We start from the raw sequence: 18,641 nt of genomic DNA, 5'->3' as shown, positions 1-18,641 counted from the left end.
TTACCATAACTTAACTAGCTGTGCAAATACTCCAGTATCATACCATTCATAATTTATCCCAACACCAGGATGAAGTGGTTGGGTGAATGCAGTCTGGACTTTATGGATTAGAACCATTGGGTCAGAGACATGATAGAAACACAGAGTACCTGCTTTATAATCCAGGAAGACTCCAATCTTGCAGAGACCAGAGCCGGGCACTTTGGTTTCAACATTATTGTGACAGAATAAAAAGCCGTCTGCTGTGCAGTCTAAACTCCAGGACTTGTCATTTTTGCCAAACTGTGACTCATCAGATGTCCGGCTGATGTTTTTATAAGCCACTGCTACAGACAGAGTGCGAGCATGTCCCTCTACCTCCCAGTAACACCGGTCTGCCAAACCCTCTCTGCACAGCACCTGGGGAAATTTAGTGAACCTGTCCGGATGAGCTGAAGCCTGGCTGGGTGAAGGCCTCATCCTGCGATTCTCACATATCAGGTGGAGATAACGATAGTTTGAGGTCCCATCCAGCATGAGGGGATAAACATCTGGCAAAAAATACAGCAAGTATGATCAATATTACCACTATTTTCAACTGTAACTGACTAGTATATTATTTTATAATGTTTCAAGTGAATTTCATACAACGTAAAAACTCTTCTCTGCTGCTGGGGGCCGGAGGTAGTGAGAAGTCAACATATGAAACTGTGAAGAAACAAACTGGAGTTATTTTAAAAAATCACTGGTTATGTATGAAGCAACTTATCCACAACGCTTTCTTTTTTTCTTTTCCAACTGTTACCTGTGGCTGAGATCATGGGCCATGTTTCTTTCAGTGACATTTCCAGTTTATCTTTGAGCTCAGACAAACACTCGGTTATGTCTTTAAAGGAGCGTTGAGGAGGAGCTCCAGGTGAGCCATCTGGAGAATCCCAGGAAGTGGAGAGATGCTGTGAAATATAAGGAGAAGACAAAAATGGTCATTTTTTTAAGCAACCCATCATAAATCTAAACGATCTCATACAGGTTTACGATATCTGCTGTAATGTTCATTTTCGCCATTTGGATCGAATTGTGCTCAGTTTTTTAGGCCTTTGAAATCAGGTATTTTACAAGAAAACCTTTGCTAGGTTGTGAACAGCTATACCTGCATCAGATATATGAGGTCATCTGCATCCGAAGCTTTTTCCAGTTCAGCGTATGTTCTCTTCAGCTTTGTAATCTCCTCCTTCAACTGAAACTGGTGGTCCTCCGCTTGGGCGGTGGCAGTTTTTTCCTGGGCTTTAATCAGCTGCTTCACCTCACTCTGTTTTCTTTGCATGGAAGAGATGAGCTCATCGAAGATCTTGTCACAGTCATTCAGGGAAGTCAGAGCAGAACTCTGTTGGCACATCGCAGATCTGTTTTTGGTTAAAAGTTTATCTTTCTTCAGTTAAAACAACAACCCGACTTGATCTTTGAACCCCACAGACCAAGACAATTGTAGAGAATCTGTTAAGCATTAAAATATGTTGTTAACAACCACCTGTGGGGCGCAAATCACATCTAAAGAGAGAATGCTAAACTGAAGTCATCAGATGAGAAAAATCAACAGCATGTTTCTCAAAGTAAAGGTGAAAAAGAGCAAATCAAAAACAAGTGCTGAAGGCGGTGCTTGCTTGTGCTGCCCGGTAAAAATCTTATTGCAAGTTTGATCAGAGCTAAATACTGGGACTATGTTAACGCACTAAAGCTCATTTCAGCAGCTATCTTATTCACCCAGCAGATAAATGCACATATCAGATCTGAAAACATTGCTTTTCCACACCTTGAGACTCTCCTTAGCTTGGCTCAGTTCTTTCAGCTCCTTTTCTTTCTTTTGGACTTTGTCCTGGATTTTCCTTTGATTTAAAGCCAGTTGATTCTGCAAGAAGGCAGTTTTGCATCCAGTGAGTCATTTAAATATTAGTAATCAGTAATGTTATTAATGAGTAAGTCTGATGGCCACATGTCATTTGGGAGCACAGAAGCATTTGGACTTTGAAAGGTAGCATTATGTGCTTGACTCCTTGCCCTCACCTTTGCCTTATCCTTGAGTGCTGAAGCGGAAACACATCCGTGGCCCTTGTGTTCATCCACTGTGCACAAAGAGCAAACAAGCTGCTCATCTTGCTCACAGTAGAGCTCCTTTAACTTATTGTGCTTAGTGCACATTTTCTCCTGTATTGACACTGTAGCCTCCACCAGCTCGTGCTTCTTCAACACAGCAACGCTGTAGTGAGGCTCGAGGTGAGTGGGACAGTACGATGCCAAGCAGGTCAAACATGACATAATGGCTTTGATTCTGATCCCACAGCAAAAGTCACAGGCAACATCTGTTGGACCGGCATAGACCAGAGAAGGACATGTTGATTTGGCACTCTTTAGCTTATTCACAACCTAGACAGAAAGACAGAAAATGTTATGGTGTGCTGTAAAGAGAAATAGAATGTTTTTGGAGATTTTGAGTTTCTGATCTAATGTAAATCTGTTCTCTTTGCAGCACAGTCTAAGAGTACATCTTTCTATGATGGCCAATTGAGGCTGGCTTCATAATGAAGTGTGTTCACACAAACATTGTTTAAATGCCCAACTCTGGAGCTCAAATAAATATGGTGGTATAAATCAGTACAAAACCAGTTCCACTTCTTTAATTATTTACACAGTTACAGGGAAAAAGTGGTATTGTTACATAATTTCTTATGCAACAACACGACTGTTACGTTATCTGTGAACTACAGAGTCTGTGCTCTGACAGTTTACATTATTCATGCAATGACAGAAAGTTCATTTCTGTCCCCTCACCTCAGCCAGCATGTTGTTCCTCCTGAGAACAGGCCGATGGCTGAATGTCTCCCTGCACTGAGGACAGCTGTATTCACCCTTCTCCTCCTCTCCATCCCAGAAATCCTCAATGCAGCTTTTACAATAATTGTGTCCACAATAAATGGTGACCGGTTCTTTCAGAAGATCCAAACACACTGAACAGGAAAACTGAATGCAGTCCAGGTCAACTCCATGTGGCTCATCTTGCTGACTTTGCTGCTTGCAAGCCATTTTAGTTGTGGTATTATTAAGACTGTCCCTGAGTTGATATATCTCTGAAGATCTTGGCAAATAAAGCAGCAACTGTCTGCTTTCAGCAGAAGTGGAGAAGTGGAAACAGGTCAAGTGTTGAAGTGCAGTCAATGTCCACGCACTTTAATTGTCGTCACATTTGCGTTAATGATTCATTTTAAAGGGGAAGATAGAACAAATCAGTTTATCAGTCATAGAGACTAGTGAGCATGCAGAGTCTATAATTCACTGCTGCATTTGCATCTTTCAGAGTCTGAGGAATGCTCTTGGGGAAGAATAACAAGGCTTACATTGTAGTTTTACACTGTAGTACTGTTTGTTGCCTTGTTTTGTACGGTGTTTGTGTTGTCCATTCATTGTTGTGTCATCTCCTACACATTACTGTTAACCACAAAGTAACCTTAAAATAACCAAGAATCAACTGCATGTTTTTAAAACATGTGTAACAATAAAATGCAAAAAATACAAACTCACTCTTTTTTTTTCTGAAGTCCACAAAGGAGTCGTTCTAAAGACTGACGGTTGCCAAGTCTGTAAGGGTGAAAAAAGCTAGCAAAACAGATTTGGAGAAAAACTAAATCTGCAATGAGATTAAATGCTGGTAGATTAAGCTAAAAATACAATAAAACAATGTAAATGCGGGGTGACCAAAACTGTACATCCAGGACAAGGTAACTATCCAAGTCTTGCACAGTAAATATATGGACTACGAGTACAAACCACAAACATCCAACATTTCATGTTCTACTAACACACTGCTCTTGCCTTTCTTTACTCTTAAGTCCCAGAACTTGACCTCTCACCGCTTTGCGGGTGTTTCACATATGCAAACATAACTACTGTACTTAATAGACCTTCTTATTGCTGGTAGTGGCATCTCATGACACATACATTTCTTTGCTAGAGTTCCCCCCATTGATCAGAGCATGTAGGTGCAGTATAACAATCCTGCCTAAAAGCACCTATTCTCAAAACAAAAGAAGAACTGGACAAAATGGAAAACTCCCCAGAAATTAGTTTTTTTTTATTGCTTAAAGCAACAGGGACAAAACAGGGTCAAATATAATTTATAATTATTTTACAATATCTTAGAAATATGTAACATGACTAAATATTCCATGACATTTTGACTCACTTGTTGACTTATTTGTCTGTGATGCTTCTCGGTCTGAGACATTCGTCCACAGGAAAAAATTATGACTACAATGCATTAAGGCCCTCAGAAGATTATGCAAAAAGTCCACAAAAAAGGTAACTGCTAGATAAGTATTCAACAATTTGCCAACAAACCTGATTCCAAATAATTTAACACGTTCTCTTCGATGAATGTAGTATTGTTATGCAGTTATTATGTGCAGTGTAAGAATATCAAGAAATAATAAGATGCTTTTTTCCCTTCCACTACCTGGATAATAATTATAAAAATCTCACTTAAACCTGATAAGAGACTTTCCTTTCTCCACTATAGCCTCACACGCTCTCTGTGCAGCGTCTGATGGGGACTTAGCGTCATTAGCTGCTTCATTTCCAATGAAGCCACCATATACTCCTCCTCCTGCTGCTGCTGCTGCCAGACCTGTGGCTCCAGCAACTACTAATGCTGTTTCTCCTGCTGCTGCTGCCGACACTCCCATTAATGCTGGAGCCTTTTTTACAGCGTTCATTAACATTACGTTATTCATGGCTGTGACAGCTAATCCAACCATTGCTGCTACACCAAAAAAAGCACCGAGCAAAGCTCCTGTTGCAATCCCTGTCAGTTTGGTCAGAAAGCTGTTGCACACATCAGTTTTAGCCTGGTTTCTGATCTCTTCTGCAGTTTTATCTGGCATTGAGTACGAAATGTGCTCTACCCGTTTCTGTATTGCCGTATCCACATGTTCCAGCATTTTATTTGTGTAGTAGCCTCCTTTTTTTTCCACCACCATTTTTTCTATTGTTTTCAGAAACTCCTCCAGCTGGAACTGGTTGCCCCTGTAGTTATTTGGCTGGTTGTTGTTCCAGTGTTTGTTATCAAAGACGTGGCACCGACCACCACACTTTGACACCAGATCACTCAGATTTTTGTTCTGACTGACAAAATCTTCAATTTTCATCTTTTTGTGGAGCTGATCACCGTGAGTGAAAACAACGACAGCATATTTTAGAGCTTCATCTGAGAAATATTGAACTATCTTAGTGACGACAGCCTGCTCGTGCTCTGTGAATTTACCCACTTGAAGCACAATGAGAAAAGCATGAGGCCCAGGAGCACACTCTGTCATACAGCTCATTATCTCAGGCTTCAGATCTTCCTCAGACCTTCCTGTGTCAAAGAAACCAGGGGTGTCAATCAGAGTGATGCTTCTTCCACTGACTGTTTTGGTTTCTGTTTTGCATTTCATTGTCCCAGAATTTGGAGAGGGGTAGGTGGCAAAGAGCTCCTCTCCAAGAATGGTGTTACCCAGGTGACTTTTTCCTGATCCAGTTTTTCCCAGCAGGACCAACCTCATCGTTGTTGACTCTACAGGAGAAAATTGACTTTGTTAAGTACATTTGCCTCTCTCTCTTTTTTTCCCCTTTTTTTTTGCTGCTGCAAAGAGAGACGTTTCTTTGTGGTTTGAGGTTTTGAACAGTAAGCAGTACATGGTTTATAGTTTTACTTACAAAAAAAACACACTTCTAAATGAAAAACTAGTGTTAGAGCCAAAGGGGTTTACTGGAAGAAGTATCTGGTAATTAAAAAAGGAAATCATTAGAAAGGATAATGAAATATTGGACTGTCTGAATAATTTGAGGTTGAGCTATTGCCCTCAGGCTGTTAATTTAGTAAATTTAGATGCATTACTCCAGCACTTTGGGTATTATTATTTTTCATTCTTTCTCAGTATTCTCTACTCACCTAGATCGTGGACCTTTTGGTGAACATGTTGAGTGAAATTGTCATTTTGGAAAACATCAAATGCCTGCAAAGACAACAAAGTATCAACATCAATAGCAATTCCTGTAAAAACTCATCAGATGCAAATGCAGATGAAAAAAGTAATTATTATTATCTTGTGTAGTTCATGTAATAGAGTGAAAAAAAAAAAGATTCATCACAAAGTAAAATGAAACAAATATTGATATGGAACGTAACTTTACTTTTCCAAAGTGTTTTTCAACACTCAGCACACTAATGGTTAGGAGCCAATATTTAAGGAAAGTGCTTTGTCATTACCTTGTGTGACTCCTCGTCATCGGGGTGAATGACGATGTGGATCAGGAGTGGTGTGATGCCTCCCCGCTCTTCTTCAAATACATGAACTTCCTCCTTTAAAGCCCTCACCACCTCACTGACAGGAAACTGCAGGGCCATCCCAGCACCGAGGACGGGAAGAGCGACAGATCTGAATCTTTTCTTCGCACAAGAAGATAGTATTGTGTTGATGCCCATTCGAAGAACCTATAACACATAAGAATACTGCATTATGACAGATGGCTTCATTAAAAGTGTCCTCACAAACAGACAGAATAATAAAATCACTCCTTTACTATCTCACCTGGACTGCAACTCCGTCTGGGTCACCATCCCAGGGAACGAGATTGAGGAAGAAGACTGCATTAGACTGAAGTCCAGGTAAGCCCTCCAGCAGTACTGAGTCACCAGGCATTGTTTCGTCTTCTGCTTCCTTTCTAAACCTTGTGGTCAGCTGGGGTCCAGCTACTTCAAACAAAGCATTTCCAACACGGGTAGAGAGAGGATCATGGCCAACCATAGGAGACACCAAAGCATCCACCTAGGACAAGAGCAGGAGATTTGGTGGGCTTAGAAAATGTGTTTTATTGCAAGGTGTTGTTTATTTTAATTACAGCAGCGTTTCTCACCTGTTGGCTCTCGATCGATCCCTGAATAACCTCCATGTGGACTCTGCCTCCAGGAGCTCTGGCAGTGGCTCCTCTTGCTGTATCTTCATCAGGTGTCTCTATCCCTTGGAGAAGCCTGTCACATGCTTCCTGCATGGCCCTCACCGCCTCCACTCTGTTATCAATCAGGATGATTTTCCTCAAACTTCGACCTCCCACACTGCCAAAGTCCTTCACAGCAGCAACAGTTGCCTCAGTGCACACAGTGAGAGGAACCCCAGAGACACCTGAGCTGATACAAGGAATGGCTATGGACTGAAACTCCATTATTTCTGATAAATTTAAAGCACAATGCACAGTTTTCTCCAGTAACATCTTATCTCTGTCACTTGCTTTTCCACCTGATGGCACAACTGCATGAAGCAGTTTCTTGCACTTTAAGTTACCCCCTGTGGTCACTACAGTTTCTCCTATGGGAATTTTCCCCAAACACTTCACTAATTCATCGCTCTCTCTCTGTATTTCAGGACCACCAGCTCGACTCAGTGCAGCAGCAACACCTGCAGAGTGCTCCAAGTCCTGATTGGCTGCATTTACCAGAGCTTCAGCGTGTTGCTTGGTGATGTCACCCTGACACACAAACACCTGGAGCCCATCACAAAGGCTGTAGCTAGCAATGGTTGTGCTTTCCTCACTCAAACTCAGAGATGCAATATTGTCAAGTAAAGTTGAAGGCTGCTCGATGTCTAACAACCTGGCATGAACCAGAGACAGTTCTCCAACAACAACAGCCATCCCAGACTCATCTGTGTACACCTTCACCTCACCTGCAGTCTGACAAGAGCTGCTGGACTGAACCAAAGCTTCAACTTTGTCAGGGTTTACCTCATAATGGCACAAGTAGCCACCAAAGAGAGCGTCTACCTCAGCTTTCCAATCACTAACTTCATCTGCAGCACCAGGTTGAGCGAGCCTCCTGACTAAAACTCTCCCCTCCTCACAGTAAAGATCAGCAGAGCATGCTAAACAGGAAAGCATGTTCTCAAGTTCTTGCTGAGCATGTGGACATTCTTTCAGGTAACGAAGGAGATAATTATCAACATGTAGTTCATACTCTTCATCACTTGTTGGAAGAGACGAGGCGGGAATGTTCTCAGGAGTCTGTGCCTGGGAAGACATGCAAATGAGAGGAGGTATCAATCTGCAACAAAGACCTCCTAACCACCTTATATATATATATGTATATATAAATTGATGATTTGATGATGTGTGTGTGTGTTGTGTGTGTTGTTATAGCTATAAATTTATTAGCTATTCCACATTTAAAAACTTTGATTAAATTAATATACAAAATGTACCGCTATTGTAGCAGTGGGGATGGTGTAAGTTTCCAGACTTTCTCGGACTGTGATCACCAAATGACGATCTCCAAGCTCCAAAACATGCTCTGATCTTTTAAGGACTCGCTGCTGATCTGTAGACAGACATCTGGAGTTACACAGTGGATTTGTTTTACATTTACTTAAAAATTTTATATATTTAAATATATATATATATATATATATATATATATATATATATATATAGTAAATTATTTTCTTTAAAGCCTCCTTCCTTTTATCCTTTACATCTCATGCCTGTCATATGTTACAAATGCGTTTCAACAACTTGCACTTGGATTCACAGCCGATTTTACTTACTTGCTGATTTTACTACATCTGTCAACCCACATTTGTTCCACTGATGCAACAAAAACTGCATTTGTACTTGCGTGTACTGCAATATTCCAGTCTTCTCCTTAACAGCTCATCCATAGAGAAGAAAGTGTAAAATACCACCAGTTACATAGTAGTTTCAGTTCTATCTCACAGCCTTAACTGAATGGTTAACTTTCACTTTCGATAGACCCTTATAGACCCTTCCTGTTCAGGTTTTCTTTCATGCAGCTCATCATTAAGTTTTTCCTCAAAATTTTAAACCTCGTTGTTCTGACTGTTTTTAGCAAATCTTAGCAAAAGGAAAATAATAAACAAATAATTATGACTGGCCGTTTGCATACTTCGACAACTATATGACGTCTCGTGAAAAAGCATACAACATATATTTAAATATATGTACCCATATTAAAATTAATGATTTACCTACCCGTTTCATATCTGAAAGCAATACCACAGACGTCCTCACCCAGTCTTATCAGTGGGCCGCAGTCTCCTCCGCCCGAGATGGCGCAACGGAAATATGTTTCTATCCCTTTTATATGCTCTTCGCGGAGACCGTAGCACTCAAAGAAAACCGGGTAATGGTACATATCACCCATCATCCCGCTGTAACTAAAGCTATGTAGAGCGCGTAGCAAGCATCAGATCTACAGCTGATCCTGAGAGATGAGTTGTTCCGTTATGACACAGGCGCAAAACGAGTGCTGGTACGTCACGGGCGCCACGTGACCAAACAACTGCATGAAATTCGTGATAAATTTAGAACAGCAGCAAGTAAACAGCTCTAGGGCACATCGCTGGACTGAATGCGTAGCCTTTGGCAAGCCGTGGAAGTTATAATAAACCCTTTAAGCCTTCTTAAACTTCACTTTGATTTTCTTTCTTCAAGCCTATTCACTTTTTTTCCTTAAGAGAAACAACTGTTTGAAGGTCAGGTGCCCTACACTGTTGTTTCTCTGCCTTGTACAGCTGCGCAAACCTTCACCAACCAGCTCAGTCTCTGCGCAGTATTTACTTTTAAAGAAATGCTATTGTGGTTTTGCACACATTCATTTTCGTTTCTTTGTGATTTTAAAAGATACTTTAAAAACTTTGTAATGCAGTAAAAACAAGAGCAAAAGTGCATGCTTTTGTTATTTCTCCTGGAACACATTTTAATATACCTGCCATCATTTTGAGTATAATTTTGTTATTTCTATGAATTTTTATTTGTGAATATAGTTCATGTGGGGCGTTCCTTTATATCAGTAAAATGTTTTCCTTAAATTTTTAGTAACGAAGCTTATGGGTAAGTTCAGTAAGGAAGATCCTTAGGAGGATCCTCTAACATCTGTCTGCTCTCAGGTGTTGCCTGCTAAATCTAAGCTTCACATCACTTCCTCTTTCCCACACTATCAAGCTGTTTGCAATAACACTGGTCTGGTCCAATCATCTTTTTCCTGGCCTTCTTCCGGTCAGTCAGCATTCACGCAGCATACTTTAAATCTCACTGGACCTCTGTCATTCTCCTTTGCAAACGCCTTCATGCATTCCACCTCCTCCTTTCACCACCTTTCATCCCTCAGGCTCCATTCACGTCTCATCTCCACCACCAGCGTCTAGACTCCAGGGTGCCCTGCTGTAATCTCTATCACCGCTGGGATTCCTTTCCTTCGAGACGGGCCATTGAATTCTAACCGCCAAATACCTCTATCTAACTTCTGTACGTCAATAAATCATCTTCATTTCTTTCTAATAATCTCTCCTTCTTTAAATTAAATGAGTTATTTGTAAATAAGTGGACATAATGTTATATAATGTTTTTAACTACCTCATTCTCTTTATTTTGACAATACTGCCTTTAAAGCTGCAACACATTTTGGCGTCAACTTGAAAGAAAGGCATGTGAGAAATGTAAAAATGATGTCAGAGGTCAAATGTGACCTCCAAATTATAATTTGATATGTAAAATCCTCATATATCGTTATCATTTCCCTAATGTTTTGTGGAAGGTGGACCTTATTTGACCTCGAAGAAGAGGTCAGAGATCCAAAGTAATGTGATATTTACAACCCCCATTACCTGTATGCCCATATGTTGTTAAACAATGGCAGTAATAAACTCACTTTGACCTTCAGATCAGTCTATTGACTCTGAAGAAGAGGTCTAACATCAAATGTGACATGATATTTTAGATCTTTATATAGGGCTTTTGATATGTTAACAATACACACCACATTTAGTTACATAGTTTTTAATTTGTAACAATTTTGTTTAATTTTCCAACAATAAATCCTTAAGTTGGCTTTGGAGACTGGGCCGGATGCAAGTCTAATTTTAATGGTTAACATGACCCCCCATACTACACTCCTACACTGATTTATCAGAATTTATTCAAACCTTTTCAAGGTATGGCATTTACAGACAGAAGGAATGAAACACACACACACACACACACACACACACACACACACACACACACACACACACACACACACACACACACAGGCAAATGCTGCCAATAATATAACCTCCTTGGCAGTTAATCAACTTGACTGGAAGCAGGAAAAAAATCAAGGCAAGACTTAAGTCAACTTTTTATTCATCTACAAACTTTGGACGCTTGTATTGTGATGCAGCATGAATGCGTGAGTAAAACCACAGTTATACTAAGTAAACACCAACACAAACCAGCCATGAAGCTTATCAGCAGCTCCCTGAACCAACAACATTTATGAAAGCACACATGTAAAGTGACAAATGACTCTATATCAAAAACAAGTATCAGAGTAATCTGAGAAAGGACAGGAGTTCATGTTCTCATACTGGCAAGCATTCACCCTGCTAGTCTTTGGCAGCCTCACCAACACAGCAAATCTGTTGGCTACAGTCTGCTGGCTGTCCCCTATTTTTGGATTAGTAAGTTGTAAGTAAGTTGTGTGTGTTCCAGTGTATACTATAGTATGAATATCTGATAAGATTTATTTCACCCAATTAATTTTTGCAATCTCCATCAAATCCATATATTGTGAAATATTAATCACACTATGGTCTTTAAATGTTCTACCAGAAGTTTGATGCCCAAAGAAAAAAAAGAGGTATATTTATTTACTTATTTTATCAGGCAAACTGTTGAACTGTGCTAAGAATATGTGGCTCATAGCAACTGATGAACAGCCTCAGAACAGCCACTTTAAGCACACGTTCCACAAATTTCACACTCCAGGATCAACAGCCTGGTGACCACAGTGGTGCATGTAACAGCTAAAATAAATACATCAATCAGCAGTTAAAAAAACACAAAGTGAACTGAAAGGCTGAAGCCTGAGGCACAGCTGAAAATTAGATGTAAATACAAGAATAGAAACAAGCTCACCAAATCAACTTTAACAGTGGCACTCACAGATTGAACTGTTGCACTATCACTAAACTACCTGCATATATTAACACTTTAAAGCTGTTATTCAATGTGGTAAATATGACAAAGATGATATAATTTCTTCACTCTGGCATAACACCAAGAATCACCTTCCTTCAGCTGAAGGCAAGTATAGAGAGACTAAGTGAACAGGTGTCGCTTATAACCAAGCTGTTGAAGAGTCAGTGTTCATGCTGCATTCACCACACTTATCAGGGGAACTCCAGAAAGAATTTTCCACCGCACTTGGAAGATATAAAGCTTCCACTTTTTAAGCCATCATAAACACAGCTTTTAAGTTTCTTCAGTTTCTTCTAGTTTTAGTACATTAAAACCTCATTACCAGTACGAAGGTTACAGTAGATTATCGAAAGGACAGAAAGGACAGCTGCATGCTGTCAATACTAAGAAAGAACTAATAGCCTATCTGGTATCTAGTTCCTCAATCTTGCACAGTTTGCATAATACTGTCATGCAACAGTGTGACAGAAATTGAACTTGACCCTAAACAGGAACAAATAGAGGCAAAAAATTGCACTTCATGGCAACATTTTTATAAACCTTCAAAATCATGTACTGGCACCAAGTGGCCCTAAAGATTGTCGACAGCTCTCTAAAGAGCTTTAAAAAAAATGTGAATATGTGTAAAAATAGATATGTAAAATGGAAAAAGAGTGTATGCCCATGCAAATTCACACACACTATGACCTGGGAAAACATATGTCTGAAAACAAAAGAAAATAGACAAATGGAAAAACTTTGAAAACTTTTGGGAAATTAGTGTTTTTTATTGTTTAATAAGCCATCTTTCATCCTTCAATCACATCACCAATATATCATACATATATCAAGTAGTTCTATCACTATCAGATCATTTACAGTTAAGTAAAAATAGAGATTTGACAATTTCAGAAAAATCAAACACAACCTAATTTTTCCAGTCTTCAGTAGTCTGATGTGTTTCATGGTCCCAAACAGTCTAGTTTAGTCACAATTGTATGAAAAATTAGGATCACAGTGGACTGAGGAACAACCTCAAAAACACAACTATCATACTTATAGACCTTGTGAGCCTCTTTAAACTCGTCGTTTTAATTTTTTATGGCTCACAAACATATTAAACAAAAATTTATCATAAACACACCAAACAATATGTTCCCACCACCAAACGGCTATCAGGCAAATATTTGTTATTGAATAAAGTGTTATGTAATGTGTACCACCTTTTAAAATGTAAACATTATTTGTAATGTAACAACATCAAAGGGAAAAGAAATAATCAAATGTTTACAGGAATATCTGATTATTGTAAAAAAAAAAAAATTACATTAACTGAGTGAGAGATTTTCTTTTTTCTTCTACAGCCTTATATGTTCTCTGTACAGCTTCTGAAAGTGACTCTGCATCCTTAGCTGCTTCGTTTCCAATAACACCTCCCATTACACCTCCTCCTGCTGCTGCTGCTCCCACCAAGCCTACTGCTCCAGCAACTACTAGTGTTGTTTGATCCTCTGCAGCTGGCACATGTGCTGATGTGAAACGCTTTGTTGCAACATTCACCAATTCTGTGTTCTTCACAGCTTTGATAGCAAATTCAGCCGGCGTTACTACACCGAAAAAACACAAAGCCCCGGTTCCAGTCCCTGCCATTTGGATCATACACATCATATCAGTTAGCCTGGTTTCTCATCTCTTCAGCTATTTGCCAACAACCCTGACACCAGATAATTAAAATGTTTTCTTTGATGTATGTAGTACTAATATGTGTAGTGTAAGAACATCAAGAAAAAATAAGATGCTTTTTTCCTTTTCACTACCTGGAAAATAATTATAAAAATCTCACTTAAACCTGATAAGAGACTTTCCTTTCTCCACTATAGCCTCATATGTTCTCTGTGCAGCGTCTGATGGGGACTTAGCATCATTAGCTGCTTCATATCCAAGCAAGCCACCATATACTCCTCCTCCTGCTGCTGCTGCTGCCAGACCTGTGGCTCCAGCGACTACTAATGCTGTTTGTCCTGCTGCTGCTGCCGACACTCCCATTAATGCTGGAGCCTTTTTTACAGCGTTCATAAACATTACGTTATTCATGGCTGTGACAGCTAATCCAACCATTGCTGCTACACCAAAAAAAGCACCGAGCAAAGCTCCTGTTGCAATCCCTGTCAGTTTGGTCAGAAAGCTGTTGCACACATCAGATTTAGCCTGGTTTCTGATCTCTTCTGGGGTTTTATCTGGCATTGAGTACGAAATGTGCTCTACCTGTTTCTGTATTGCCGTCTCCACATGTTCCAGCATTTTATTTGTGTAGTAGCCTCCTTTTTTTTCCACCACCATTTTTTCTATTGTTTTCAGCAACTCCTCCAGCTGGAACTGGTTGCTCCTGTAGTTATTTGGCTGGTTGTTGTTCCAGTGTTTGTTATCAAAGACGTGGCACCGACCACCACACTTTGACACCAGATCACTCAGATTTTTGTTCTGACTGACAAAATCTTCAATTTTCATCTTTTTGTGGAGCTGATCACCGTGAGTGAAAACAACGACAGCATATTTTAGAGCTTCATCTGAGAAATATTGAACTATCTTAGTGATGACAGCCTGCTCGTGCTCTGTGAATTTATCCACTCGAAGCACAATGAGAAAAGCATGAGGCCCAGGAGCACACTCTGTCATACAGCTCATTATCTCAGGCTTCAGATCTTCCTCAGACCTTCCTGTGTCAAAGAAACCAGGGGTGTCGATCAGAGTGATGCTTCTTCCACTGACTGTTTGGTTTCTGTTTGGCATTTCATTGTCCCAGAGTTTGGAGAGGGGCAGGTGGCAAAGAGCTCCTCTCCAAGAATGGTGTTACCCAGGTGACTTTTCCCAGATCCAGTTTTTCCCAGAAGGACCAACCTCATCGTTGTTGACTCTACAGGAGAACAATGACTCTGTTAAGTACATTTACCTCTCTCTCTTTTTTTTGCTGCTGCTTTTTAAAGAGATTTTCTTTGTGGTTTGAGGTTTTGAACAGTAAGTAGTACATGGTTTATAGTTATAGTAATAAAAAAATAACCATTCCTAAATGAAAAACAGAGTTAGAGCCAGAGGGGTTTAACTAAAAGAAGGTTTCGGTAATTTATAAAAAGCAATCATTAGGAAGGATAATGAAATATTGGACTGTCTGAATAATTTGAGGTTGAGCTATTGCCCTCAGGCTGTTAATTTGGTCAATTTAGATGCATTACTCCCGCACTTTGGGTATTATTATTTTTCATTCTTTCTCAGTATTCTCTACTCACCTGGATCTGGGACTTTTTGAGTGAATTTGTCAGTTTGGACAACATCAGATGCCTGCGAAGAAAATAATCAAACATTCAACGAGAAGTTTAAAAAAAATATTTCTTTGCCAAAGTGTTTCTCGACACGCAGCACTCAGGAGCCAATATTTAGGGTAAAATTCTTTGACATGACCTCGTGTCTCTCCTCATCATTAGATTGAATGACGATGCGGATCAGGAATGATGTGATTCCCACCCGTTCCTCTTCAAATACATAAACTTCCTCCATTAACACTCTCTCCACTTCACTGACAGGAAATTGCAGGGCCATTCCAGCACCGAGGACAGGAAGAGCAACAGATCTGAATCCTTTCTTCTCACAGGAAGATAGGATCTTTTTGATGCCCATTCGAAGAACCTATAATGGGTAAAAATACTGCATTATTACAAATAGCTAAGTTAAAGTTGTCCTCACAAACAAAGAGAAAAACAAAATCACTCCTTTACTATCTCACCTGGACTGCAACTCCGTCTGGGTCACCATCCCAGGGAACAAGATTGAGGAAGAAGACTGCATTAGACTGAAGTCCAGGTAAGCCCTCCAGCAGTACTGAGTCACCAGGCATTGTTTCATCTTCTGCTTCCTTTCTAAACCTTGTGGTCAGCTGGGGTCCAGCTACTTCAAACAAAGCATTTCCAACACGGGTAGAGAGAGGATCATGGCCAACCATAGGAGACACCAAAGCATCCACCTAGGACAAGAGCAGGAGATTTGGTGGGCTTAGAAAATGTGTTTTATTGCAAGGTGTTGTTTATTTTAGCAGCGTTTCTCACCTGTTGGCTCTCGATCGATCCCTGAATAACCTCCATGTGGACTCTGCCTCCAGGAGCTCTGGCAGTGGCTCCTCTAGCTGTATCTTCATCAGGTGTCTCTATCCCTTGGAGAAGCCTGTCACATGCTTCCTGCATGGCCCTCACTGCCTCCACTCTGTTATCAATCAGGATGATTTTGCTCACACTTCGACCTCCCACACTGCCAAAGTCCTTCACAGCAGCAACAGTAGCCTCAGTGCACACAGTGAGAGGAACCCCAGAGACACCTGAGCTGATACAAGGAATGGCTATGGACTGAAACTCCATTATTTCTGATAAATTTAAAGCACAATGCACAGTTTTCTCCAGTAACATCTTGTCTCTGTCACTTGCTTTTCCACCTGATGGCACAACTGCATGAAGCAGTTTCTTGCACTTTAAGTTACCCCCTGTGGTCACTACTGTTTCTCCTATGGGAATTTTCCCAAAACACTTCACTAATTCATCGCTCTCTCTCTGTATTTCAGGACCACCAGCTCGACTCAGTGCAGCAGCAACACCTGCAGAGTGCTCCAAGTCCTGATTGGCTGCATTTACCAGAGCATCAGCGTGTTGCTTGGTGATGTCACCCTGACACACAAACACCTGGAGCCCATCACAAAGGCTGTAGCTAGCAATGGTTGTGCTTTCCTCTCTCAAACTCAGAGATGCCATATTGTCACATAAACTTGAAGGCTGCTCGATGTCTAACAACCTGGCATGAACCAGAGACAGTTCTCCAACAACAACAGCCATCCCAGACTCATCTGTGTACACCTTCACTTCACCTGCAGTCTGAGGAGAGCTGCTGGACTGAACCAAAGCTTTAACTTTGTCAGGGTTTACCTCATAATGGCACAAGTAGCCACCAAAGAGAGCGTCTACCTCAGCTTTCCAATCACTAACTTCATCTGCAGCACCAGGTTGAGCGAGCCTCCTGACTAAAACGTTCCCCTCCTCACAGTAAAGATCAGCAGAGCATGCTAAACAGGCAAGCATGTTCTCAAGTTCTTGCTGAGCATGTGGACATTCTTTCAGGTAACGAAGGAGATAATTATCAACATGTAGTTCATACTCTTCATCGCTTGGTGGAAGAGACGAGGCGGGAATGTTCTCAGGAGTCTGTGATTGGGAAAGACATGCAAATACAAACGGCTATTAACATATAGCAAATTGTCCTTACATTAATAATATAATCGAATTTACAACATTCATTTAATGTGGATACATACAACTATTAAAAAATATGATTGAATTAATGCATGAACTTTACCTCTGCTAGAGCAGAAGTGGGGGTGGTGAGGTGAGAGGTGTCATTTTCCAAACTTTCTCGGACAAAGATCACTGAGCAACTATCTTCAAGCTCCAAAACATGCTCTGATCTCTGAAGTGCTGGCTGCTGATCTGTAGACAGATATCGCAAATTACAGACTGAATTCCTTATATAACCTATGTATTTATTTATTTATTTATTTTCCTTCCTTTGCCATTCTTCATCGTGTTTTTTCTTCTCTTTTCACTGAGTGACAAAAATATAAAACGTCTAATTTAATATCAAATGTCTCACACGCACAATATTTCCCTGACTATAAGCATGCAGATGATTTCAAAGTCTACCTCTGCTTAAGGGCTTGTACAGCTTATTTTACTTCCTCTACTAACTCGTACAAACAGCAAATACAATAAAAAAAACTGCATATGCGGAGATATCTGGGTAGCTCTCTTTCTCTGTCTAAGCCCATTTACAGGGGAAAGACTTCAAAAATATAGGTTCAGTAATTTCCTGAACTCGCAGCTGCTGATCACCAAATGCTTTGTATAACATTAAGTTTCGCTTTCCAGACAAACTTTCGATTACGTTTCCTTTTTCACTACTCCCACTTACAGCAGTACATCACAGTGAAAATATAAGATCTTTTAAACAGCTGAGACCTTTCTGTTAGGGCTATTTTAACCGAAAGAGAATAGTAAATTAACTAATGGTCATTTGTAAGTCTTCGACAACTGTAGGATATTTCATGCATAACAAAGTTCATGTGTGTGTGTGTGTGTGTGTGTGTGTGTGTGTGTGCGTGTGTGTGTGTGTGTGTGTGTGTGTGTGTGTGTTCAAAGGCATGATAAAATTACCTCTTTTATTTCGGAAAACCACACTGTAGACGTTTTTGTCCACTCTCGTCACCGGACCGCACTCTCCTCCGCCTGATTTGCGGTGAATACCGAAATATTTTTGTAATCTCGTCAGATGTCCTTCTTTAAGACTCTTACACTCAAAGAAAGCAGGGTGCTGGGTCTGATCACCCATCATCCCGCTGTAACTGAACCAAATATAAGCAGCTCAGCACTCACTGATCATTGTATGTCTACTACAGGTTTCTCTCGTCTATGCGTCACATGGGGTGCATGACTAAGCATCCGTGCATGTAGCTAATGATACATTTAGAACATTTTAAAACCATTTTTTATCCAAGTCTGGACTTCTGTAATTACTGTAATTACTGATATTTATTA

At 40.3% G+C, this 18,641-nt stretch overlaps 3 protein-coding genes and 1 long non-coding RNA gene across 6 annotated transcripts; 1 reads left to right on the top strand and 3 right to left on the bottom strand.

The window, feature by feature from the left end:
- LOC146522350 (E3 ubiquitin/ISG15 ligase TRIM25-like) lies at positions 1–3,057 on the bottom strand. Its single transcript, XM_085143576.1, has 7 exons — positions 2,806–3,057; positions 2,041–2,400; positions 1,790–1,885; positions 1,130–1,363; positions 785–932; positions 628–687; positions 1–530 (listed from the first exon to the last, which is right to left on the bottom strand). The coding sequence occupies exons 1-7, from the start codon at positions 3,055–3,057 to the stop codon at positions 1–3; spliced, it is 1,680 nt and encodes a 559-aa protein (XP_084999702.1).
- On the top strand, positions 368–4,768 carry LOC146522349 (uncharacterized). The gene is made up of 2 exons (XR_014871223.1): positions 368–480; positions 616–4,768. It is a non-coding gene; the product is annotated as an uncharacterized LOC146522349 (long non-coding RNA).
- On the bottom strand, positions 4,480–9,413 carry LOC146522348 (uncharacterized). 3 transcript variants are annotated; one of them, XM_085143531.1, is made up of 7 exons: positions 9,049–9,413; positions 8,262–8,377; positions 6,925–8,064; positions 6,600–6,836; positions 6,278–6,502; positions 5,960–6,023; positions 4,480–5,581 (listed from the first exon to the last, which is right to left on the bottom strand). In XM_085143531.1, exons 1-7 carry the CDS (start codon positions 9,221–9,223, stop codon positions 4,506–4,508), a joined length of 3,033 nt encoding a protein of 1,010 aa, XP_084999657.1. In that variant the 5' UTR covers positions 9,224–9,413; the 3' UTR covers positions 4,480–4,505. The 3 variants fall into 3 exon arrangements, with proteins under 3 accessions (XP_084999657.1, XP_084999666.1, XP_084999672.1); XM_085143540.1 differs by lacking the exon at positions 9,049–9,413 and adding an exon at positions 8,604–9,040 and having other exon boundaries at positions 6,925–8,070; XM_085143546.1 differs by lacking the exon at positions 8,262–8,377 and having other exon boundaries at positions 6,925–8,070; positions 9,049–9,169.
- Positions 9,414–12,857: 3,444 nt separating this feature from the next.
- LOC146522347 (uncharacterized) lies at positions 12,858–18,641 on the bottom strand. Its single transcript, XM_085143507.1, is given in 8 exon segments — positions 12,858–14,817; positions 14,820–14,932; positions 15,303–15,354; positions 15,475–15,699; positions 15,797–16,033; positions 16,116–17,255; positions 17,407–17,537; positions 18,261–18,641. Coding segments are annotated over 8 exon segments (3,036 nt in total). The 5' UTR covers positions 18,439–18,641; the 3' UTR covers positions 12,858–13,857.

The sequence above is a fragment of the Neolamprologus multifasciatus genome, chromosome 3 (assembly GCF_963576455.1).
Source record: "Neolamprologus multifasciatus chromosome 3, fNeoMul1.2, whole genome shotgun sequence".
In the NCBI taxonomy this organism is placed as follows: Eukaryota; Metazoa; Chordata; class Actinopteri; order Cichliformes; family Cichlidae; genus Neolamprologus; species Neolamprologus multifasciatus.
Note: the sequence above shows the minus strand (reverse complement) of the source record. Positions and strands in the feature narration are given on the sequence as shown.